Source organism: Carassius gibelio, chromosome A15 (assembly GCF_023724105.1).
Source record: "Carassius gibelio isolate Cgi1373 ecotype wild population from Czech Republic chromosome A15, carGib1.2-hapl.c, whole genome shotgun sequence".
Taxonomy (NCBI): Eukaryota; Metazoa; Chordata; class Actinopteri; order Cypriniformes; family Cyprinidae; genus Carassius; species Carassius gibelio.
Window position 1 is genome coordinate 14,655,827 of NC_068385.1, and position 25,980 is coordinate 14,681,806.

The 25,980-nt window shown below is 37.5% G+C and overlaps 2 protein-coding genes across 3 annotated transcripts in view; both read left to right on the forward strand.

The window, feature by feature from the left end:
- LOC128029297 (rho GTPase-activating protein 32) overlaps positions 1-15,307 on the forward strand; it is a 29,415-nt gene extending 14,108 nt beyond the window's left edge. The window contains exons 1-18 of one of the 2 annotated variants that reach the window (XM_052616989.1): positions 1,816-2,135; positions 3,817-3,903; positions 5,031-5,168; positions 6,167-6,259; positions 6,733-6,855; positions 6,943-7,020; positions 7,383-7,464; positions 7,814-7,963; positions 8,058-8,160; positions 8,659-8,803; positions 8,882-8,964; positions 9,329-9,436; positions 9,524-9,669; positions 9,783-9,984; positions 10,084-10,229; positions 10,685-10,759; positions 11,055-11,705; positions 12,230-15,307. In XM_052616989.1, the coding sequence (XP_052472949.1) occupies positions 6,179-6,259; positions 6,733-6,855; positions 6,943-7,020; positions 7,383-7,464; positions 7,814-7,963; positions 8,058-8,160; positions 8,659-8,803; positions 8,882-8,964; positions 9,329-9,436; positions 9,524-9,669; positions 9,783-9,984; positions 10,084-10,229; positions 10,685-10,759; positions 11,055-11,705; positions 12,230-14,499 (4,443 nt within the window). In that variant the 5' untranslated portion in view covers positions 1,816-2,135; positions 3,817-3,903; positions 5,031-5,168; positions 6,167-6,178 and the 3' untranslated portion in view covers positions 14,500-15,307. Of the gene's footprint in view, positions 1-1,815; positions 2,136-3,816; positions 3,904-5,030; positions 5,169-6,166; positions 6,260-6,732; positions 6,856-6,942; positions 7,021-7,382; positions 7,465-7,813; positions 7,964-8,057; positions 8,161-8,658; positions 8,804-8,881; positions 8,965-9,328; positions 9,437-9,523; positions 9,670-9,782; positions 9,985-10,083; positions 10,230-10,684; positions 10,760-11,054; positions 11,706-12,229 lie in introns of those variants that run through there. The other variant, XM_052616988.1, reaches the window with a different exon arrangement.
- LOC128029298 (protein turtle homolog B-like) overlaps positions 1-25,980 on the forward strand; it is a 165,372-nt gene that overhangs the window by 78,491 nt on the left and 60,901 nt on the right. The gene's annotated exons all lie outside the window — the stretch shown is intronic.

Sequence of the window (25,980 nt, forward strand, 5' to 3'; positions counted from 1 at the left end):
GTAAACCTGGCATGTATCTTTAGGGGTAGATGCATCATGTGATTTAATTGCTGACAACCCTTGTGTAATTTACAGCACTGTAGATTAGCCGTGGCTCCAGATGGAGAGCCAACTCATGATGGCTGGGTTACTCTTTCTAGCTTTTATATAACTTGAGGAATTTCCTTCAGGTTCATTGCTACTAAAAAAGGTTGTGCTGGAATTTGTTATGCTAGTGGAATTTTAATCCACAGATTGTTGACATAAAGCTGTGGCCGTTGACCTTTGGCACCTACTTTTTACCCATTTTTATCACAGTTGCAAGACCAGTGGCTTAGACAGGGCCTGTCATGGTAAGGTTACAAAGGGGCATTTTAACCACAACATTCAGATTTTAACGATTGTTTTGAGGCCAACTTGTGAGTATACTCCTTGAAGTTGTCAAAATAACATACTGTACACATTTACAAATCTATAGTCTTTCTCTTCTGGGAATATGAACCAAAAATATTGACGACTCATGGGAAGTTCCTGCTTGTCTAATCATAATCACACAGTGCATTTCAGAGGTTTTGGTCCGAATAACATGGGCTCATTGGGAAATTTGTATTTCTTATTTCAGTTTATTTATAACATCCAGACAACATCCAGGAAGCCTTGAAATCAATTTGTAGTAATTCTTAACCCATGATATTACAATAAACAATAATCCAAAAATATTATATATATATATATATATGTATGTTTATGTATATATATATATATATATATATATATATATATATATATATATATATATATATGTATGTTTATGTATATATATATATATGTATGTTTATGTATATATATATATATATATATATATGTATGTTTATGTATATATATATATATATATATATATGTATGTTTATGTATATATATATATATATATATATATATATGTATGTTTATGTATATATATATATATATATATATATATATATATATATATGTATGTTTATGTATATATATATATATATATGTATGTTTATGTATATATATATATATATATATATGTATGTTTATGTATATATATATATATATGTATATATATATGTATGTATATGTATATATATATATATGTATGTATATGTGTGTGTGTGTGTGTATATGGTTAATATGACAAAGATGGCTTGTGCTCAAAATGCTGCAATTTATTAAATTACATAAAATGTTTTTGGAGGAAAAAATAGCAGTTTGCCTGCATTCCAACTTGATTTTGTCATGATTTTTTAAAAAGGACATTTTCTTTTTTATACAGTATGTCCCACTCCCTAATTTCCTGTTTCAGTAAGAAATATATCAAAAATAAATAATAAAAAAAACCTTGTCCAAACCTTTTTTTTGTTCCTGTTAAAATGTGAAATATAAATGTTTTTATTATTGAAATCTATCAAATATATATTTTTTCTAGACAAATGAGTGTATTATTAAAATCTGTATATCATACTGAAAATATTAATAATTTTGTGTATAACAGAGCATAATAATAATACATGTCAATAATGTTAGTTTGTTTTTAAGGATATTTTTAGTTACTTTTTTAAAATAAAGAAATTCACTCACTAATTATCACCACTGGATGCCTGATGTTAAAAACGCTGAACCACTAAACTACAAACAACATCAGAGATTGATGTACATGTCCTGTTCTGAGATCAGTATCTGAGAGCGCAGCTCCGTTCTGCATGGTTTCAGTGGGAGGGCCAACTTCCAGCGCAGGGAGGGGCTAAGATGGTGGAGCAAGGGGGGACCTCATGTCTATATTTGTCCTCTTCTTTTGTTGTCATGAGACACAGCATAATGCATATCCCTCTACTGCAGGAGATGAAGAAGGGAAAAGGTCTGTGTTTCAGACAGGACATGTCTTAACTGCAGCACATTGCTGATTTTCATTCTGCTGTCTGATTTTGATGAGCTGGGCTGACTGAGCACAGGCTGCTGGTCTGTGGGGGTGTGTGTGACGGGTAACTGCGTCTGCGTGCAGCAGCCATGCACAACATCGGTAGAGAGGCTGAATAAGGAAAGGCTCAGGTGCCAGATTATAGGGAACTATCGGGTTGGATCCGTCAGAATGGGCCTGGGTGTGCTGATAAGACGAGACAGACGGAGTATCAGTGAGTATCCATCATGTTTTATTAGGAGAGGAATAATTACATCCTCTTTGAGCAAATGGAAATCCTTGGCTGCTTTGTCATGTGGCTACAGCCATGCAGTGTAGTGTAGAAAATATACACACAAGTGTGTGTATGTGTATATATATGTATACGTGTATATAGGCCTATGTGTATATATGTCTGTTACACTGAATGTCTTATTTTGTGTTATGTTGAGTTGCAGTATTTGTCTTTTTCTCTGAAGTGTTTTAGACCTTGTGTAAGATGACTCTTTTCTAGATATTTTTTTCTTGTTTTTATTTTTGTTCCTATATTAAGTATATATATATATATAAACCCTTATTGACAAATTCTGATTCAATTTATTTTTGTCACATTTAGTTTCACAGCAATCAACTTAATTTAAAATATATAATCTCTAAAAATAATCCTTAATATTTTACAGTTTTATTTATTTGTGTATTTACATGCCTAAATTATTTATACTTATTTTTACTGGAAAATAAAATAGAAAAAATATTTTTTTAAATATTTGTTTGTTTGTTTGTTTGTGATTTGTTACCAGTTCTGTTGATCCAAAATGTTCAATTCAAGCAAATGCATTAGGATGTAGAAATGCATTAATGTTTACATTGATTTAATGGACTTATGTCCAGTAATTTGTTCTTGGGTGAAAGATTTTGACAGACCTACTGCACATCAAGTGCTTATCCTGCAGTTTGTATTGCTCTACTGAACCGCAGTACTTAAGTAGGTCATTTAAGCTTGTGTAAGTTTCTTTTAGTTTTATTTTCATTTGTTTAATGCATGTTTGAAGAGGCTAAGTGTTGGATCAGATTTTTTTTTATCAGATAGGATGCAGTTCTTGTCTTTAATGCAGAGACTAATGTGTGTGTGTGTTTGTGTTTAATGATGAATGCGGAGTCTGCATTACTGAGATGATGCAGGGAAGTAAATTACAGTAGACACTACACAGGAGTTGGCCTTACCGGATGTTTAATTTGAATCACATCAGCTTTTGGGCTCACAGGTTGGCTCATATTTTCAGGGACAAGTAGATGTTGTGATGTTTTATAGAGGAGGATCACATAATAATGTGCTCTGCCAGTAGCTGTGGAAACCTCAGAGGAAAGTCCTTCATAAAGTTGCTCTGGAGCAGCTAGACCAGTGTTTTGAGAATATTCTCTGAAGTGTTGTTTTTTGAATCCAGAAAGAAGCAGACACTGTTGAGGGGTGATATACCCTTTGTCACTCATCAGGGCCTGTTGTTTCTTCAGTATTTATAAAGCCATTGCCGCTGCACCACGTTAGGTCTTAGCCTTGAATAATTTACACTGTCTTTGCATTTTGATAAAAGTTTTTCAGTGCAGGCTGAATTTTTGGATATGAAGTGAAGAAGACAACGTTAATGCCATTTTTTTTTTTTACTTTACCATATTTAATTTTTCATATTTATCAGATTCTTTTCTTTTGATTTACATTTAAATGGCCATGTACAGTGGCCCAACAAGAGTATTTTAAGATGTTTGAATCTGTTTGAATTTTACATACATACATAACTTATAAATGATGCTACAGTTTTTCTCACAACTAACTTTACTCTTCTTTTTGCAATGACCAACTGGTCTTGAGGTGATTTTTAATAGATGTATGAAGTTATGGTTTCTGTTTCTCTCCACAGCTGTCTTTATCTGAGGATCAGAACGACCTCACACACAATGGCCTGGACTCAAAGGAGTCAGTGTATCTGGTCCAGATCTGTTGCCAGGTAAGCTTGTTTCACAGAGAAATTTTCAGAGAGAAAAAAAATAGAACCTCTGTAGGCCTTTCTGTGTGACACAGGAGAAGAAATATCATCCCAGGTTCACTGATCTGTTATGGCAACAGAGCGAAAGCTAAGCCTAGGAAAAACGGCGAAGTTATAAAAAGACCTTTAAGAGCTTCAGATCAAACAGGGAGGCCAACCGCATACAGTTTGCACAGAAATTTATCTGTTTCATGGAATGTGTCCGGGTTTAGGAAAAGACAGGATTTTAAAAGAGGATTTTGAGGCCAGGATGAAGACAAAGATGAAAATGTAAACACTTTTGGTCCTGGATTTCTTACCATACCAAAACAAAGGGGCTATTTTTTTTTTTTTTTGGCTCTGGGAGGTTTTACACTCGTCCACAGAACTTCAAAAAAATCTGAATTCAAAGGCTGTTTTTGTGCTGGTAAGTGTAAGAGCTAAATGGATTTAGAAGAATCCTGCTCTGCTGTTTCTGAACCATTTGCTCTACCACTGGAGCAAATCTCATTGTTTAACAGTTGTATGAAATCTACAAACCACAGACACATAAGCTACTGAATTCAGCCTGCTTTACCAAACACTGGGGTGTTATGATGGCAGCATGAAACAATAGAAATGTATAAACCAAAAGAGAGATTATGGTTCTGCTATAGGCACAGTGGACTTTTCCAAGTTGATATTAGTTACATATTATTTACAAAAAATCCATAAAAAAAAAAGATTTCTCATTACAAAATTTTTATTTTATTTTATTTGACAGAGAGGAATATTCTTATATTCCTAATTAAATAATTCTATTTTAAATTTATATTAAAATGCAGTTTATTACAGTGATGACAGAGCTGAATTTTCAGCATCATTACTCTAGTCTTCAATCCTCGCTGAATTAGTTTCTTGCAAAACAATTTTGAAGCCCCCAAAATTAGAAAAACATATGGCATATTCCATAATTGTGAATTATTATTTTAAAAAGGTCACTTTTTTTCTATTGTTATCCATTTTCAATGTTTTCTCAAGGAAATTTGACTGTAAGTCTAACTCTCTCTTCTTTATTCAGAATGACTGCTCTTCCTATTTTGACTCTTGTTGCTTTTCATGTGTCTTAGGGTCGTAAGTGGATAGTGAGGCGTTCATACGAAGAGTTTAGAGTCCTTGACAAGCATCTCCACCTCTGTATCTATGATAGAAGATTCTCTCAGCTACCTCAGCTGCCCCGTATAGACAGCCTTAAGGACAGAGCTGAGGTAGGTTCACCACACACACGCACACACACATATATAGGTGTATCTGTCTACATCTATCCTTGATGACAATCCCAGTGCAGTCAACATTAAAAATGGTGGTCGAAAATGGAGGTGTTTGTGTAATTCATCCAAGAGTAATAAATACCTGTAAAAAAGTCTAATAATAATAAAAAAAATAACTATTTGCTCAATGGACTGCAACACTACCCACCCACTATTCCAGCAGCCTTGGTTCAGGAAGTATTTTTCTAATTTTTTTTTTTTTTTTTTTAAGTCTTCATTAAAGAATTTTAAGCCAACGATACAAACTTTAATTTAAAGCAAAATGCATATATACACACAACTGTATTTTTAGCACTCAATTACAATCATAAGCAATGCTTCATGAGTGCGAAGAGTTAATTTGGTGCAGTTTGCTTGTTTAAAATCTCTGATTAATGGAGATTTATTTGCAGAATCATGGGAAATGTAGTTTTTCCACCATGCATGACATCGTTAAATATTATTGAAATAATATGGACTGGTGTCTTTAATAAAAGCAGATACCATTAATTAAAAACTTCGTAGCTCACCGTATGCCTGTCTTCAAAAGCTTATAATTACTAATATATATATGAAGAAAATAAATGGGACTTTTACTTCCGAAGGTCATCTCTTGCAATATTTGTGTGTTGTTTACTTGTTATGCCTATTAGAGTATTTTGTAGTTAGCTTAGCTACATACTAACATCTCACACATGCTTCCTGTAAAGAGATCTATTTATGTGTCACACTGTGTTGCTCATATGAAATCAGTCTTTTGAGGCTCATTTCAGTTAGGATGCTCCCTTAGAAGGTGCAGTAGTTGTCTTTGTAGGTAGCAGACAATGAGGACACTAGGTTGGAACTAAGCTATTGTGTTGGAACAAAGGCTTCTTTCTCAAAGGGAGCACACTGAGAGCGATAAAAATGGTCTCTTTGTTCATTATCCCTGCTCTGTGTCTGTTCTTTCTCCACAGACACTTTCCCTGATGCTCACTGCATACATTTCCCGTCTTTCAGCCATCGCTGATAACAAGATCAACTGCGGGCCAGCTCTCACATGGATGGAGGTATAAATGTCACTCCTGATTTTTAACCGACACTACATCTGAAAGCTTCCTGTGGCTGCCTGCCCAAATCCTGCCTCTTAAATACAGGGGCGACTGCGAGCGAATTGGCCATGGCACGGTGTGTTTAACTTGAAGAGGCGTGTTTAACACCAACAGTGAATTGCTCACAATGTCTCATAAAACACAATCCCATTTTAGGACAGACTTCAGTCCTCAGTGTATAAAACAAGAGTTCACACCCGTTCTTTTTAATGCAGTTAGTCATTATCAAGGATGAGAGACACCTGACTTTCCTTGTCTCGACTTGCTCACTCGCATGAGATGTTTGCTTGCTCTTTCCCAGCATATTGTGCATATTTCACACTGATGTTGCACCTTTGGAAATATGAAATCACTACATAAGTGGATGTTTTATTGGTTGCTGATTATATGCATGTGTTCATATATTAGTTCCGTCTTTCTTCACTCTCTAGATTGATAACAAAGGGAATCACCTGCTGGTTCATGATGAATCCTCTATTAATGTTCCCGCTGTAGCTGCGGCCCATGTCATAAAGCGCTACATCGCCCAAGCAGCAGATGAACTCTCTTTTGAGGTATATGTGTTTAAATATATATTTAACATTTTGTTGCATAATATATTTGGAATTGGTATTAACTGAAGCGTAATTTCTCCTCAAAAGGTAGGAGACATAGTGTCAGTGATAGATATGCCTCCAAAAGAAGACACTGGCTGGTGGAGGGGCAAACATGGATTTCAAGTGAGTGTAGTATGCTGTGGTTTGTCATCATCTCTTTGCTATACATCTGAAACTTGTTTTTGCAGCGTTTGTGTCACATCTGAGTCAAAACATCGACTCATCACAGTCAGAGTTTCTCTGTTGCTGATAAGGGAGGAATTTTTGAGGTGATAAATGTGTCGTAAAGTAATTTCTTCTGATATGCAGGACTATAAATACTCTACTCATATATTGTGCTGTAGCAAGACTGTAAATTTTATAAACAGAGGGATTCACAGACTTGTACACAGCTGTGTCTTTAAGAGATTTCAGACGGAGTGATTATCATAATTCTTAAAATGAAATGAGATATGATATGGATTTATTTGTTTTTTCATTCAAAGGTGGGATTCTTTCCTTCTGAATGTGTGGAACTCATTAGTGAGAAAATCCCTTCAAATGTGACCAACTCTTTGGCCAAACCAGGTACACACTTTTGCCAGAATATTTAATTTCCCTGCGAACATAGAGATAATTATAATACCTTATATTTCATCAGTTAGTGATGACATGATTATTATTTCATTAGTTCATTAAGATATATCATTGACTCATCAGTTGACCATTGTAATAAAAAAAAATGGATTTAAAACCTCACAAATGTTTATTTTTATAATACTAAGACTTTTGAATCTATAGCAGTTTTCTGTTTTAGTACATCATTTTTATTTAATGTCAAATGAACTCAGTTTTGGCATATTTAAAGCTACAGTTTGTTACTAGCTGGTAGCATTGATTTCAAAGTCTTGTTATTTTCATTTTCATTTGTCTGTAGTGTCTAAGAAGCACGGCAAGCTGATCACATTTCTGCGCACGTTCATGAAGTCGCGTCCCACCAAGCAGAAGCTGAAACAGCGAGGTATCCTGAAAGAGCGAGTGTTCGGCTGTGACCTTGGAGAACATTTGCTTAACTCGGGCCATGATGGTGAGGAGAGAGAGACATTAGATGATGTTTGTTTGCATCTTAATCTTTCATTGAACAGTGATGAAGTGCAGATTTAATGTTTTTGGTCCAACAGTCCCACAGGTCATCAGAAGCTGCACCGAGTTCATTGAGAGACATGGAGTCGTGGACGGAATTTACCGCTTATCTGGGATTTCGTCTAACATTCAGAAACTGAGGTGAGGTTAATTTATTTTTCAGGCCTGGAAAACTAATAGAAATCAAGGTTTGGGTTAGTATGATTTTTTTTAAAAGCTTTTAAAAGGAAGTGTCTTATGTTCACCAAGGCTGCATTTATTTGACGAAAAATAGTATTGCAATATAAAATAAAAAATTTCTATTTTAATATATTTAAAAATGAATGTTATTCCTGCAATGACGAAGCTGAATGTTCAGTGTCACATGATCCTTCAGAAATCATTCTAATATGATTTGCTGCTCAAAAAAATGTATGATTATTATCAATGTTTAAAACAGGTGTTCTGCTTATATATATATATATATATATATATATATATATATATATATATATATATATATATATATATATATAATATGATAAAATATGTTGGTTTAAACAAAATAAAGGTTTTAAAATATATATTTTTTTTATTATTTAAAAACTAAATTTTTATATATCAAACTAAAGAAAATGCATTACTCTCTTGTGTCTACAGACATGAGTTTGACTCGGAGCATGTTCCAGATCTCACTAAGGACAGCTACATCCAGGACATTCACTCAATGGGATCGTTGTGCAAACTCTACTTCCGGGAGCTGCCCAACCCACTGCTGACCTACCAGCTATATGAGAAATTTTCAGTAAGCATCCAACCACTGCTATAGTACATGGCCACATGTTTCGGAACAGAGAGGTGATGCTTTGCCATATTTTCCCAGGATGCTGTCTCAGCAGCTACTGATGAGGAGAGGCTGGTCAAAGTCCATGACGTCATACAGCAGCTGCCTCCTCCACACTACAGGTCAGATGAGCGTACAGCATCCTCTACTGGTGAAAAAGAGAAGTGCAGATTTCTCTTCATCAGATGATTACATTTGTTCTTTTGTGCTAGTTAGGGTGTTGAGTAAATGTGTGACCACCAATGTAAAAAAATACATATTTAAAGTGATAGTTCACCAAAAAAAATTAAATTCTGTCATCAAAGAAGATATTTTGAATAATTATATTTTTTGTTCATATAATGTGGTACAATAAAAAAAAAAATACAGTCAAAGATTTAGAATGACATGAGGGAGGGTAAGGAAATGACACAACTTGTATCTTTGGGTTAGCTGTGCCTTTAATACCTAATGATATTAATGGCAATTCTTCTGCTTTATTTCCAGGACTCTTGAGTTTCTCATGAGGCATTTATCACGTATGGGAACCTACAGTGCTGTCACCAACATGCACTGCAAAAACCTCGCAATTGTCTGGGCTCCAAACCTTCTCAGGTGATTTTAGTATTTCTTTAGTATTTAGTAATACCTCTTTTATTTGTCAAAAAGTTGCATTCATTCATTGTTCCTCAATTGCTGCAGGTCTAAACAGATTGAGTCGGCGTGTTTCAACGGCACCTCTGCCTTCTTGGAAGTTCGCGTTCAGTCGGTGGTTGTTGAGTTCATCCTTAATCACGTCGACGTTCTGTTCAGTCCCAAACTCAGCACTCTGATCCGCCACAGCACAGGTGAGAAATGAAATAAGCCTCTGCGATTCTACCTCCCACCAGAAATGATTTTTAGATGAAACTCTACTAATGAGGATCTTCAATGAGCTCATAACTCTAACCTGAATCCATAGGGCACATGACTTTAGCTCGACCCAAGTCTCTACTGGTGAGCTCTCCATCCACCAAGCTGCTTTCTCTAGAGGAAGCCCAGGCCCGAACTCAAGCCCAGCTCATCTCTCCTGTGTCTCCGGACAGCAAGTACATTGATGTGGGAGAGGGGCCTGCCGCCCTGCAGGGCAAATTCCACACCGTTATAGACTTCCCTTCTGAGAGGTCTGTCAGTTTGTACTTGTTTTAGTATTGTGGTATTCCCATCTTTTAGGAAAATGCAGATGTGAAGTAGTAACTGGTAACTGTTGCTGGTAAATGCAGGAAAAAGGGCTCAACCAAGGTGAAGAAGTCTCCTGTGGGAAACTGGTTTTCCTTCTTTAATATGGGAAAGTCCTCTGCTACTGCCAAGCCCAAACTGCACCGTCACCCCAGTGAGCCCAGTGAGACGAAAACCGCTCCCCTTCCAGGTGCAGCTTTGACTCTCTTTTCAGTATCAACCTGTATTCCTTTCAAATCCTAGCGAGCTGCCTAACCTAGAGGGCATTTTAGTCATGATTTTCACACTTTACGCAATGCTCAAAAGTAATGATGGAACTGTTCATTAGAAAGAACTATTTCAAATAAGTGTATAATAATTTAGAACGTAATTTATTCCTGTGGTGGAAAAGCAGAATGTTAAGCAGTCATTACTTCAGTTTTCGGTGTCACGTGATCCTTCAGAAAGAATTCTGATATGTTTATTTGGTGCTTGAGTAACAAGGCTGAAAACCGTTGTTCTGCTTAATATTATGAAATATATAATTTTTCCCTTTTTCCTGATTCTTTGAAGAAAAGAAAGTTCAAAAGAACAGCATTTTTATTTGAAATAGAAATCTTTTGTGAAAAAAAAACAAAACAAAAAAACTCTGACTTGCTTTTATAGGCGGAAGAGGAGACAGTGGAACACTACGTTCTGCTAAAAGTGAAGAATCTCTTTCCTCTTCACATAACTTTGAAGGTAAAAATCATATTTCACTTTTTTTCACTTTTCCATACTTAAAGGTGTTATATGCATTTTTTAATACCACTCTCTACTGCCTAACACATAACACTGAAATATGCTTCCCGAGATATCACATCAGTCTGTGTTAATGTGTGTCCGGGGTTTGCTGACATGTTTTCAGTGGTGTCGTTTAGGAGAAAGAGCAACGTTACAGAACCTTTTAATACAGTTGTTTCCAGTGATTTGTCGGCTGTTTTACAGTTCTTTTTATATATTCATCCATGGGTTGATCTCTGATGTTTTGTCTCAGGTGGATCAAATATCTATCGTCCACGTCGACCACTCTCCACCAGTGATGCTTTATCAGTCTCCTTCAGTGAGGAGCTGCTGGACAGCAGATTGACTGGAGACTCCCGGTCCAGTCTCAAAGACCACAAGAAGGACACGGTTTCCTCTTCCTCTTGTGTGCCAGCTCTAATTTCTCCACCCCACCCTGCAGCAGATTCTCAGTTTCTAGGCATAGCCTCCTTAGACATAGACCCACTGGCCTTTCAGTCCACGCAGCTGCTTGATCCCACTCCATCTGAAAGTAAGAAAAGAGGCAATCACAAAAAGGTGGGAGGCAGCCACATTGAGTCCAAGACTTCTGACAAAGTCACAAGTCCCTCCCAGCCACCTGATCTTATCCCACAGCGCTCTGAAGATGCAAATCACAAACCCTCTGAAGTGCCAGTCACCTCAAGTAATCTGGAACTGAGCAATTCTAAGACTGGCCATGAGAGCACCGCAAAGAGCTCCGTAGCAAAGAATAGTACCGTGTCCTGTCCTTCTGACATCATGTCCCTTGTGAAAAAGCCCAGTGTGTCCACAAAAGGTGGGGAAGGCCATCAGCGTTCTGCAAGCTTTTGCAAAGCAGAAAGTAGATCCACGGATGTCAAGCAGCACAGAAGAGCAGACTCGGGTCAGAACCATTTTTGTGTTCATACATATAATGAAATTATCCAGATATTGGTATAAAGAAACACATGTTCCACTACAAGTGCCATCCACAGAAATTGCCTTAGAAGGTGTTAAGCTGTTAATTACAAATGTAAATAAATTCTTAAGAGCTTTGTATATTTTAACAACCCTAATGTAATTATTAGTTTAACTTGGCAAAATCAAAACTTTTCACCCTGGATCCAGCTTTAGGGTATGAATACCTCTCATGGGAATGTTTGCAAGAGAAAACTAAAAATGTTAGCTGTTGCATTTTTTCTCTGAAGGAATATGTTGGGATAGAAACAGCTAATAATATCAATGAGAGATAGCTAACAATGTTAGCTCAGCTAGCATTTGACCTAATGGAATATGTGGAATAGGATATTTAGGACCGCGAGAAAAAGCCAGAAAGTAAAGAAAGTTAGAATTTAACAACACTTTCAAGTTGTATTTTAGCTGTGTTCCTCTATTTAAAAGTATGTTGGTTTGTCTTTCTCCATCTAGGTGCAGTGACATTTGAATGCACTCCTGGGTTAGTGAGGTCTGTGTCTCTCATAACTCCCCAGCCTTCAGTAAAGAGTGCTGCTCGTATGCTTGCTCTAGCTCTAGCTGAATCTGCCCAGCAGGCCACTCGACTCAGCAAACGAGGAAGCTCTGAACCTCCCACACCTGTTTCTCCAGTTCATCATCAGTACCCACTCTTCACACTTCAGTTTCCTCCTCCTCTACAGACGTCCTCTGATAGAGAGGAGCGGTATGTGTCTAGCAGGACCTTACCAGATCCATCAAGCACCATGTCTACCGAGAGCCGCACCGATGCAGGCAGCCTACGCAGCACCTGCGCCTGCCATGACAGTGAGAGCGGACACAGCTTTTCTGATGGTTGTGATGCATCAGCTGGTGGCTTGTGCACTCATGTGCCCTGTCAGGATTTCTCTCCTCACAGAGATCCAGAGATTCAGCAGGCTCTAGAGAGCCAGACAGCTATGAGAGATAACATCCGTCATGTTGGAGTTGGTACAGATGGAGGTGGATCAAGCCTTGATGCGGAGATGGAGGTACATGGAAGTTTACAGCCAACTCCTTCAGATAGATTCTCTTCTTTGGATAGTCATTCAGCCATTGAAGCGCTGCACAACAAGCAGGCTGCTAATGCTGCCAACTTTCGAGCTATACTGGCAGAGACGTCCATGCCTGCTTCAGTGCACGAAGTTCTTCCACAAACTTCAAGTACTCCACCAAGTGTGGTATACCAGTACAAACCCAGAGACCAAAGGTCTGCTTTCTCCCAACAGTGGTCAAGTCCAGTTGGGCAAAGCACCCCTTATTATCAGCCTGATGATGGTCATCCCAATCCCAGAGTTCTCTCAAGAAACTACTGCAGTACCCTTGGGCCACGATCCCTGCACCAGTCCATTAAATATAAGGGTCAACGGGAAGACTACTCCTCAGCCGGTATCTATAAACATAGAGGACCAAGGTATCCACCATTGGATGGAGCCTCCGTTTACCCCACCATCCGCAGGGTGCGTTCAATGCACACTCCACCAGAGGACAAGTTCTTCTACCTCCAGCGTCAAGGCAGCCAGAGCAAAGCTTACCAAAAACCACCACCATCGGACATCCAGCAAGTGCGACCCTACTTTGAAGATGGGAAGGTTCAGTATAGGTACAGCCCCTATTCAGAGGCTCGACACAATCAATACAGAGAGAACAATCATGGATACACTCTCTCTTACACACTCAGCAAACTGCCCTCTCGTTCATCGAAGGTGATGGGTAGTACCGAGAACTACCACAAGCCTCTACGCAACCTTCCAATGAACAATGAGTCTGATTTCATGACCAGAGATGTCAGTCTCCAGCCAAAAGTGAAGAACCCGTCTCTCTACAAGGCTTTTAATTCTGCTTTATCTGAACGACATTTCAGTCAGTCCATTAGGCAGGAAAATGCAGCCAAAGAAAGGCCGTTGGGTCCAGTTGGGTCCCAGCCCCATCTTAGAAGAGGCGACCGTCAGTGCCAAGAAACGATGCACACTAGGAGCAGGTCAAACTCTGGGAAGGAGATGCTCATTTCAACTGAAGGGGCTGATGGGAAGTACAGGGTGACAATGGTGTCACATTATTCCCCTGAGCACCCACTTTCTGAGCCTGATATGCCTGTGCCCTCGAAGTCAGACAGGCATGGCAGTGGGCAGAGAGCCAGATCAGCTCTTAAAATGAAGCAGAGTCGATCCATGCACAACTATCCTCAACACAGGCTCGAATCCGTAGCACTGCCCCGCAACCTAACCCTACATAAGGAATACAGCTGCCCTGACTTCAAACAAACCGGGTCCAGTGATGGTTTTGGTGTTGCAAACCACAACCAGGACAGGCTGATGTATAAGACTCTCAGCAACTCTAAAGAAGACTACCAGTACATCCGTGCAATAAGCAGGGACCCTCAGAGGTCGAAGAGGTCACAGAGTGTTAAAACACGGCATCCAGCTGGTCAAGCGAAAATGACTCTGGAGCGGGACCACAGACTGTCGTTCTCTTCCCAAAGTAGGACAAGAACTCACAGTATGTTTGTGCCATCTCGCACGGACTATTCTGAAAGCTATGTATCCATACGTCCGAAAGCCCTTAAGACCAGTCGAGCCAGTTCGGGTGTTTGCCCAAGCTACGGCTGCATGCCGCTACACAGTAACAGACTTTATTCCACAGCTGTGGGCCACACGGGTTTTCATCAGAGAGAGCTCAGACCCGAGATGCAGATTTATGCCGAATGACAGAGTTTTTATAAATAAATAAATAAATAAATACCTAAAATAAATTAACCAGAAATATATGACCTCTGCAGGGCAGTGGTTTCTCTTGTTAATCAGATAAAAATACTATTTAAAAAGAGTAAAATGCTTTAATTGTTCACTGAAGGGTGTCGTTTCACTGTATGCACTCCATACTATGGATATATTCACTCAAAGAATATGTTAGTGGGTTATTATGGCTACTCTGATTTGTGTGTTGTCATTTTGTTACTAGGGTTCAGAGGTTGCAAAAGAGTACTCAAAATATGATGTGAGAAAAAATAACAAAGGCTTTTAAAATTTCATAGGTGAAATATATAGGAGCCAGGAGTATACAGGAGATTTTTTGCCATAGTACCATGACTGTGGAATCAAACAGTTACATGTCAGTGACATCAGCACAAATGGGCTGACTTTTAAAGAGAACAACTATATAGGGTCATAGTTTCCAATTTCATCATGCCCCCACCCCCCACAAGTTTTTCCCACTGCATTTATAAATCATGCACTTTATAGTTGGTCTGTGTTTTATGTAACAACGGGCACTTTAGACATGATGGTTTCTTTTTTTCTTTTTTTATTCATGTTAACTGAGTCAAAGAAGTGAGCGAGCTTTTGTCTGAACTGTTCGAGCGGTAGTAATCATTACATGGTTACATATGGAATATAAGATGTTCTGATCAACTGCTGTCTTAGTTATTAACAATCGTACTGTTCTCTAATTTAGTTGATTTATGCTATTTTATGTTTACTTTGCTTTACTCTCATTAAAGTTATTTATTTAAAATCATGGAATCTACACTTGTTGCACCTAATACAATCAGTGCTTAGACCATCATGATGGCAAATAATTGCTGAATTATAAGCATATGAAGTCACATTGCTTTCTTTTTGTTGTTCTAAGGTTTGTTGGATGGTCTTCTCATTACACCAAACACTAGCACCCTAAAGCATTTTAATCTGACCTCAAGTCAGGAAGCTATATTACTAACATTCTGTATAGTGCTTTTATTGTTCCGGTTTAATGCATTTTTAATTATTCATTCATTTTAATGACTCTGACACTGGTTACTATATTTGATCGTCCCCTGCAGGAGTTGCACAATGAACAGCAGAGGGCAATGTAGCACTGGAGAACATCTCTAATGTTGCTTCTGCATTGGAGTTTCCTCCATATGTGTTAACGTGAGGGCACATCAAAGGTTCAGAGGCGCTAGGTTTCTGATGCAATACAATTATTCTTTCTGCAAGACGACATTTATTGTATATTATCCCAGACATTTTGGTTTTAAGGATGTGAACTGTGGGGATGTTGTCATGAGGGAAACTAAGGTGGTGCATAGATGAAATGCATATATGTATGTGTGTGTGTCTATATATATATATATATATATATATATATATATATATATATATATATATATATAAAGCAATGGTCTACAGTGGTATAAAACATCGAGTCCTAAGAGAATAGGATTCTCTTGCATGAGGAGCACAAGATCTGTTCTTTACATTCAACATACACTTCTGTCCATCAACCATAGCTGCAATTTTTGATGCTTCTGAAGGCTGAATCCAAATAATTCATAGGAGTTTGGAATGGAAGAAAGCAGTTCACCAGCAGTATGGTGTGGAACATAATGGACCATGTTGTGATACGCAGAAGTTGGCTGAGTGGATTTGTATTATATAATTTTGAATTAGAACTTAAGTAAACCACAAAACAATGTTAACGTGGCTGTGATTCAGCCCATAGACTCTCCTGTCATTTTCAGCCTAAAGTAATTGTGTGGCATGGGCTGAAACACTATAAAATCTTTCTTTAAAATTATGTTCTTTGTGCGTCAAAGTGGCTAAGTGGTGATGAAAAAGACACAATTTACGTAGGAGCAGGAATGTACTGTATAACACTAAAGCAGCATTACATTGTACGGGTGCCACTAACAGCTGCAGAAATCTGCTATTTGAGGAGATTTAGAGCCAACAGCAGATGCCTATACTAGAGAGCCCGCTGACATACTCTCATATAGTGAGCAAGAGCTCCACGACTTACACACATGCATTCTGGGAAGAAAATCTTGGTAAAATCACAGATCAAAGGAAGTGCTTCAGTCAAGTAAATAGCATTGCCCTTGGGTGGCATGCTTACTTTAGCTCAACTTATATTGTAAATCATATACAGTGGAGTGTGGTAGTATGTCTGCACAAGTTAACGCTTTTAGGAGCCTTTTTAAAGACAAACTGGGCACTAGTAATATATATCGTAATAAAATGAAATATTTCAGGTTGTGAAATTTATTTCATCAGAATATACGGCTACTTCTCAATGGCTGTCAATGAAGAAAGCTGCTTTTTGCCAGCACAATGATAGTTACCTCATCTCCCAGCCAAAGGGAACAAACTGTGACCACAGCAGTCATCAGGCAAATAATGCTGGGTAACATCATTATTGTATAGAGGAAAAAATAAATGATTGTTAATGACTTTTATATGTCCTTACTGTTGAGAACAAGCTTGACAATGATTAACTTTATTAATCTAGTTGTCAACCTCTGAAGAAATGTATCGTAAGGTCTACCCAGGTTTGTAGAGCCTAACTTAGCAGCATAAAATATGTTTTCCCACTCAAATGTCCATAATTTGACAACCATTGACTTTATATGACAGCTAATTAAACAAGTTAACACTGAGTAACTTCAATTCTAGTCACAATATTGATGATTACTTTTCTCCACCAGTGAAAATAGTCCAACGAAGGCTCTAACAATAATGCATGTCCGAGCAACCAACACAACTTGCATTTCTAAATGAATCAGTTCGTTTAATCAAATCAGCTGAGTTAACGATTCAAATGACTTGCTTTTAAATACATAATGTTATCTTGCAGAAAAATCCCCAGCACTAATGCACAGACTGACAATCTGTTGGGAACATGCAAACACAGACAAGTGAAGTGACAAATAGTAAAAAGTCCATATGCTGTGACTGTTCTATCAATAATCCTGGAACATCATTCAGCCAATCAAACGGATTGATTCATTCATTTAAACGCAGTTTGAAGTTTGTGAACAATGAAAACAGATACTACATTTCAGACCTTCAAAAACATAATTTATTTTTAACATGCTAAACGTTCAATCTTCAGTCTTGCAAGTGCACATACATATTACATAGCTTATACAGTATATACAGTTGGCCAAGAGCTTGATCATGCATCAGCATAAATAATTATGCGTTTTGACTTTTCTCCTCAATCATCATCACCTTCTGTTCTCATATTGACTCAAACTGTCCACCCTTAACAATAGTCTTTTGAATAATAATGGTGATGATGAGATGGAGATTGGTCTCAGAAAAAGATGACAGAATGTTTGCCTCGTGCTATGTTGGCTAAAAAGTGCTTAGTGTTATGACAGCTGATGACTATATCTTAATACCCATAACTGAGCTACAGAGTTTAATATCAGTACACAAGGAAAATCACCTCGTTTTCAGTTTTTGAATCATCAGATTCATTCAATTCCAATCCAAATAAATCAAATGCATTGGTGCATTTTTTTTTTTTTTTTTTTTTTTTTGACAGACCAAATTTTTTAGGAGATGTTTTGTTATTTGAATGTTTAAGTGCATAGCATAACAAAAATCAAGATACACTTTATTTATTTATTTATTTGACTTATGTTGCTTTGGTCATTCAGTGTGTGGGCAAATTATTTTCATCTCCTTACTTGGGAAACCTAAATAGATACCAGCTAATTGAATTTTAATTGTGCTAATCTGCGATGAATGTCTAAACTCACCAAATTTACATGCATCTGGCCTGAATCTTGTTTACTTTGTCAACTCTCCTTCACTTTATATCATAAAGTATCTCATTATGTATTCTTAATGATCAAAACATAAGAAAACTTGATGATTTAGAAGTTTTTTTTCCCTCTGCCAGCATCATTTAGAGTAAATCGAGAATTGGAAAGTTTATATGTTGGGATATTGTCATATCAAGGACTTGGTGAAAATGCATGGCCTTGGTTTCCCAGTGTGTTGATGATTTTGTAATGCTTTAGGTCATGGTTAGATCAAATATGCTCTACTGAGAGATTAATGCTGAGATGGCAACAGGATTTGTGTATTCTGTGCTGTTTTCACACCGCTTGCTGAAGTTCACTTTGAAAATCTCCAAAACTTCTTATCTGGCTAATTCTGAAAGCAAACAAAGGATCTTGTGTTTGTGCTTTTGTTAAAACCAAAGTCCACAACACTGAATCAGCCTAAGTTTTGCAAATATGAGAGTATCAAACAATAAGACAGGGAATCTAATGAAACCTGTCATTATTCCTGATGGCAAAGCTGAATTTTCAGCATTACTTCAGTTTCACGTTCATAAAGCATGCTAATATCCTGATTTGCTTCTCAAGAAACATTTTGTATTATCAACTTTGGAAACCATTTTTACTGCTTAATATTTTTGTAGAAACTGTGATACTACCATTCAAAAATGTCCACAAAAACATTAAGGAGCAGTTTTCAACATTGATAATAACATTTTCAAATGTATTAATATGTTATTTTAAATTGCAATAATATTTCTCAATATTACCGTTTTACCATAATATTATAATATTACAGTAATATTACCGTTTTTAATGCATATTTGAATCCTTGGTGACTCTCTCTCTCTCTCTCTCTCTCTCTCTCTCTCTCTCTCTCTCTCACACACACACACACACACACACACACACACAAACACACACAGACAGACACACACACACACACAGTTTAGTTTTGGGTTGAAATGTGACCTGAGCATGTTCTGGACAGCTTTTGTGCAATTAACCCAGATATATTTGACTCCAAAAAATTCCTTTAAATGCAGGCCAGGTTTCTTTCTAGAAGAAATCATGTAAATCCATTCTGTTTTATTACTCAACTCTGATAAAAGAGCACTTGGAATGATTATCCATTTAACTGAAATAACAGAGTTAGCAAAAGACCAGCACCAACGGCCTCAGAGTTCAAATAGTCATTTTATTAATGTGCCCTCAAGTGACCAAATCAATGCTGACAGACAGTTAAAGAGACAGATTCCCACCTTTGCCTTTTGCTGCTGTTTCCGTCATTAGTGTTAAATGCTGCTATTAGAGTGGAGAATAGAATTCGTCTGGCCAAAGTCTGACCAACATCACTGATGCACTACGAAGGCACTACGATGGGACTAAAAACATGTAAAAAGCAAGTTCTAGCAGGGAAGTTCAGATACTGTATTACAGTTTGCACTGATCAGGATCAGCTGTTGCTTGCCTTGAACACACACACACACACACACACACACACACGTTTCATCCTGATTATACATTTGAGATTGTACCTCTGGCTTTGGTATCTGCATGCTGATGGCTTGATTATCCATGACGAACTGAGCTCTGATTCACATTTTTAACCTCGTTGGAATAACACTAGTTGCAAATGCAGGGGGTATGTTTTGCCTTGACACCATGAGTGAAAATCTATCAAGAAAAATGGATTTAAGTTGACAAACCTCTGAAAACTCTTCATCATCACTGTTTATGTAGTTTGTGACAATACAATGAAGAAGGAATGAGAAGACCTGAATATTTATAACTGTGCTGTAGTCCACTTCAGCCATTTAGCCAGATGTCCAGTGATATCTCTGTATGCCAGGGCTGAGCACTGCCTGCCAAAAGGTTAAGGGATAATGGATAAATGATGGCCATTTCTACCAGAGGTTTAATACAGTATATGGCTAATATTTATAATGGCACTTTGGTATCCAATTATTTTGTATTTACTTTTTTCAAGACATTAGAGGCACAAATTGAAATATATATATATATATATATATATATATATATATATATATATATATATATATATATATATATTTGTTGTGAGCACTAATAAATGTTAGATAAACTATTCAAACTAGTCAGTTTAATCATGATTTTTGCCTTTGTTGCATCAGACTGAAGGTCTGGAAGTCCTGCCAGCATTCATTGGCCAAGGCCCGCCTATGAGACTGTTTGACTGACATGTCAAACAACCAATCACACCCTTTGAAGGGATTAAAGCAAAGGGATAAAAACTTCTGAATGGAACATAGGGTATGAATAGGCCTTTGAATCATTGATTCACATGATTTGTTTAAAACGCGGATTCATTCAGAAACTAAACAACGCTGTACAGCTGGAGATGTAAGCAATAATCAAAGCAAAAAGGTGGCTACTTTGAAGAATCTAGAATATGACAGATTTTCAGTTGTTTCACACTTTTTTGTTATGTTTATAATTCCATATATAATTCAACATGTGTTATTTCATAGTTTTGATGCCTTCAGTGTGAATCTACAATTTTCATAGTCATGAAAATAAAGAAAACTCTTTGAATGAGAAGGTGTGTCTGTACTGTATGTATATATATATATATATATATATATATATATATATATATATATATATATATATAACTATTAGTTGTTCTACTGTTGCTGGTAACTAGTTTTATCACTGACTGTTTATTTTTATTCAGTGAACTCGAGTTAGTTTTTGTATTTTTATTTTTAGGCTAGTATTCATTCTTTGTGATATTGATTCTGAAATTTCTATGGTATCAACATTTTTGATGTCATAAAGACCTCATCTAAAGCAAAAATAACTATATTGTGATATTTCGCTACTGTGAAATAAAATGACTCATATTGTAATATAAGATTTTGGTAATCACTCCCACCCCTAACTGAAAGTGCACTCTGCAGTGACGAAGTCTCTCATCAGCAGAAAGAATCAAAAGGCTAGGCTCACCTTTGCTGAGGAGCATGTTGTGTGGAAAGAGGAGAACTGGCCAAAAGTTCACTTTAGTGATGAGAGCAAGTTTCTTTTATTTGGGTCAGATGGTTTAAAAAGGTCTATTTTGTACTCGGTCCTTAAACAAAATTATGATGTCCTTTTGATTTTTATTTTTCTGTTGTATACATAAATGAACACTCTCAACTTCAGAGTCTCAGAGGCATAGTGCGAACTACGGGGGAGCTATGGGGAGCTCGGCTCCCCTTAATAAGACATGGGCTCCCCTGAAAACGAGAAATGTGAAATTTTGGGGGGTCTCAAAAAACATTGACAATGTGAATATTTTGAAGTGCAATTTCAGTTGTGTAATGTGATCATGATGGATTATTAAGTGTAACACTGAAGTGTAACTTTAAAGGTTACATGCTTTTCTTGTAATGAGCATCAAGGTGTGGGGACGCTGCGCTGCAAATTCCACATATGTTAAAACGTCATAGATTCGTAGAAAAAAATAACCGTTGGAAAACATTTATCGCACGCAGTGTTCGAACTATACAGTGTCCTTTGGGGGAGCCCGCTTGCGTGTGCTTCAAATAAGGACTTATAACAGCCACAAGTGTATGCACAATTATACATTATCGACACGAGTGCCTCAAAAAAGACTTACAATGACTTACAAAGATACATAACAGCTACAACTGTATATGCACTATTATACTTTATCAACACAAATTGATAGGTCAAGAAGACTGCCTTTCCTTAGCCACCAAAATGACGTTGCGGTCTCCTCCATTAATTTAGAATTCACCTAAATTACTTAATTTGGCAGAATCGCCTTTTGCTTAGTCAATGGCCCTCTTGTGTGCAATGCTGTATAGCTATATACTATATACTTGTTGTGAGCAGCAGCGCTGCGTATTTCATCCCCATTAATCCACTCCTAAGACAAGTGCGTGTTTTCAGACAGAAGAAGGATTTTTGCGTCCCTATAAGCGATGCACCCCAAGCTTACAAACAGCCATGTATATTGGCTCTTCCAGTCTCTCCACTGCTGACTGTTCCAGTTTAACGGGAGAGAGGACTCGGAGCAAGAGGGGTTAGGATCGTGACCGGCCTCTGACAATCTGTTACCATCTTCAGCCAGAGATGACTTTTCTTGAGCTTCTTGTGTTGTCACAGTGGGCGCGGCGGGAGGTCTAAGGGGCCGTTCACATATCGTGCCTAAAAACGCACGGAAAACGCTAGGTGCGCTGCTTTCTCCTTCTTTCCAAAGCGCTCGGGCAGTTGCGCTCCTGAGTCTACCGTTGCGAGGTAACAATGACGCGCTCTCTCCATGATGACGCGGAAATTTCAGTAAAGGATAAATGGATTTGCATCACTAAAAATCGCTTGCAGTAGCTCTGCTACTAATTTTTTTTCGAAATAAATTCATTATGAGCGCGCATACTGCGCGTCTACATTGGAAATAACGAACTTGAGCTCGAAAAAGACACGAAATGTGAACGTCCCCTAATAGTGCTTGCACCAGGTGAATCAGTCGTGCTATTAACGTCATCGCTACACAATTTCTTAATAAAACCAAAATTAATTAAACTGTTTTCTTTTTGCCATGGCCATGATGCTATAACTGCAGAATGAATTAAGGACTTTGCGTGCGATAAATGTTTTCCAACGGTTATTTTTTTCTACGAATCTATGACGTTTTAACATATGTGGAATTTGCAGCGCAGCGTCCCCACACCTTGATGCTCATTACAAGAAAAGCATGTAACCTTTAAAGTTACACTTCAGTGTTACACTTAATAATCCATCATGATCACATTACACAACTGAAATTGCACTTCAAAATATTCACATTGTCAATGTTTTTTGAGACCCCCCAAAATTTCACATTTCTCGTTTTCAGGGGAGCCCATGTCTTATTAAGGGGAGCCGAGCTCCCCATAGCTCCCCCGTAGTTCGCACTATGATCGCACGCAAAGTCCTTAATTCATTCTGCAGTTATAGCATCATAGCCATGGTAAATAGAAAACAGTTTAATTAATTTTGGTTTTATTAAGAAATTGTGTAGCGATGACGTTAATAGCACGACTGATTCACCTGGTGCAAGCACTATTAGGGGACGTTCACATTTCGTGTCTTTTGCGAGCTCAAGTTCGTTATTTCCAATGTAGACGCGCAGTATGCGCGCTCATAATGAATTTATTTCGAAAAAAATTAGTAGCAGAGCTACTGCAAGCGATTTTTAGTGATGCAAATCCATTTATCCTTTACTGAAATTTCCGCGTCATCATGGAGAGAGCGCGTCATTGTTACCTCGCAACGGCAGACTCAGGAGCGCAACTGCCCGAGCGCTTTGGAAAGAAGGAGAAAGCAGCGCACCTAGCGTTTTCCGTGCGTTTTTAGGCACGATATGTGAACGGCCCCTTAGACCTCCCGCCGCGCCCACTGTGACAACACAAGAAGCTCAAGAAAAGTCATCTCTGGCTGAAGATGGTAACAGATTGTCAGAGGCCGGTCACGATCCTAACCCCTCTTGCTCCGAGTCCTCTCTCCCGTTAAACTGGAACAGTCAGCAGTGGAGAGACTGGAAGAGCCAATATACATGGCTGTTTGTAAGCTTGGGGTGCATCGCTTATAGGGACGCAAAAATCCTTCTTCTGTCTGAAAACACGCACTTGTCTTAGGAGTGGATTAATGGGGATGAAATACGCAGCGCTGCTGCTCACAACAAGTATATAGTATATAGCTATACAGCATTGCACACAAGAGGGCCATTGACTAAGCAAAAGGCGATTCTGCCAAATTAAGTAATTTAGGTGAATTCTAAATTAATGGAGGAGACCGCAACGTCATTCTGGTGGCTAAGGAAAGGCAGTCTTCTTGACCTATCAATTTGTGTTGATAAAGTATAATAGTGCATATACAGTTGTAGCTGTTATGTATCTTTGTAAGTCATTGTAAGTCTTTTTTTGAGGCACTCGTGTCGATAATGTATAATTGTGCATACACTTGTGGCTGTTATAAGTCCTTATTTGAAGCACACGCAAGCGGGCTCCCCCAAAGGACACTGTATAGTTCGAACACTGCTCAGAGGTCACAGTGCGACTAGTGCAGTACAAACACTATAAACTTCATGTGGTAGTTGTTTCAATGAACAAACAACATACTGAAGTGGACACTCAATTTATGATTCCCCAATGAGATATAAAAATAACTTGTCTGTTTGTCTAGACCCGCTGTGGCGAACAGATCAAAAAAGATGACTCGCACAACTCGCCTGACATCTATCTAAGCAGACCTCTCGGGGCTAAAGCGTTCTATTTTCCTGTCCTGTGATTGTCCGCAGGAAGAGGTGATGTGCAGTGAGAAATGGAGAGAAATATGATTGCCAAAGCAGTAATCACTGTGCACTCAGCTATGGAGAGGCAATAGATGTTGCAGTAACATCTGCTGGAGGAAGTGTTTGCTGTGTGGAGCTCGGTCATTGGTGTCATATCAAGGACAGTCACAATCTTCTTCACAGAGAGCTGCTCTGTCAGGATGGGTTGAGATAAACCAAAAACTCTTGGGGGTAAGACACCAGTGCACTTGCAAATGGGTTACAATGTACAAGACCTAAATCTCGATTCCCTTGTGATCATTGAATATCCTAAAGCACTTATTATTAATTGGCAGAATGTCAGACCCGTCTATTAAATGTCAATCGCTTTAATTATTTTTAAATTATTGTTTGACTGGTAACAGACTGTAGTTGTCACTAGGGAGTTCTGGATTTCTTTGTTATGTTTCTTCATAGTTGCTAATGAGACTAGTTACGACAAATGTCCTTCACTGGACTGAAATAGCTCTCATACAGATTCAAAAAATGAACAGATTTGCCGATTTGAATCGCTGCGGTAGTTTCGGTCTTTTCTTTTCTATAGTAGTTAGATTAAGGTGTAGTTTCTAAGAATGAATGAAAATTCTGGCATTAATTACTCCCCCTCAGTGACTAAATATTAATACTTTACAATAAGGTTTAATTTCTTAACATTAGTTAACTAGTTAACAAAAACTAATAATGTACAATACTTTTACTTCAATTATTATCTTAATATTCATTTCAACATTTACTAATACAATTTTAAGATCAAAAGTTGTATCTGTTAATATTATTTATGCAATATGAGCTATCATGAACTTGAACATTTTTAACAAAGGTTAATAAATGCTGTAAAATTTAGTACTTATTGTTTGTTCAGTTACATAATGCATTAGCTAAGGTTACTGAGACCTTATTGTAAAGTGTAACTGAGTTAAAAGAGATGAGGTTAGATTTACATTAGAAGAGTAAAGGATGATAGAATGAAAAAGCAGTATGCTTAATTATATTAAATGTGCACTTGTAGTGTACCTTCAATTTGTAAAGTATATTCAAAAACAAACGCTTGCATATGAAATAATTGCATTGGCCATTTAAGTGTACTTAAAGAGAATTCACTTTCATGGCTATGTTTCTTAGCACACTTAAGTACACTTATAAAAAGTACTTGATTATAATTGGAACTGTAGTGTTATTGAATATTACTTTTTAATTACTATATTTTAAATGTACTACATTGCAGCTGTATCATGGGTAATTATTGTTATATTTGAAATGCATGACATACAGGTTTGAAAA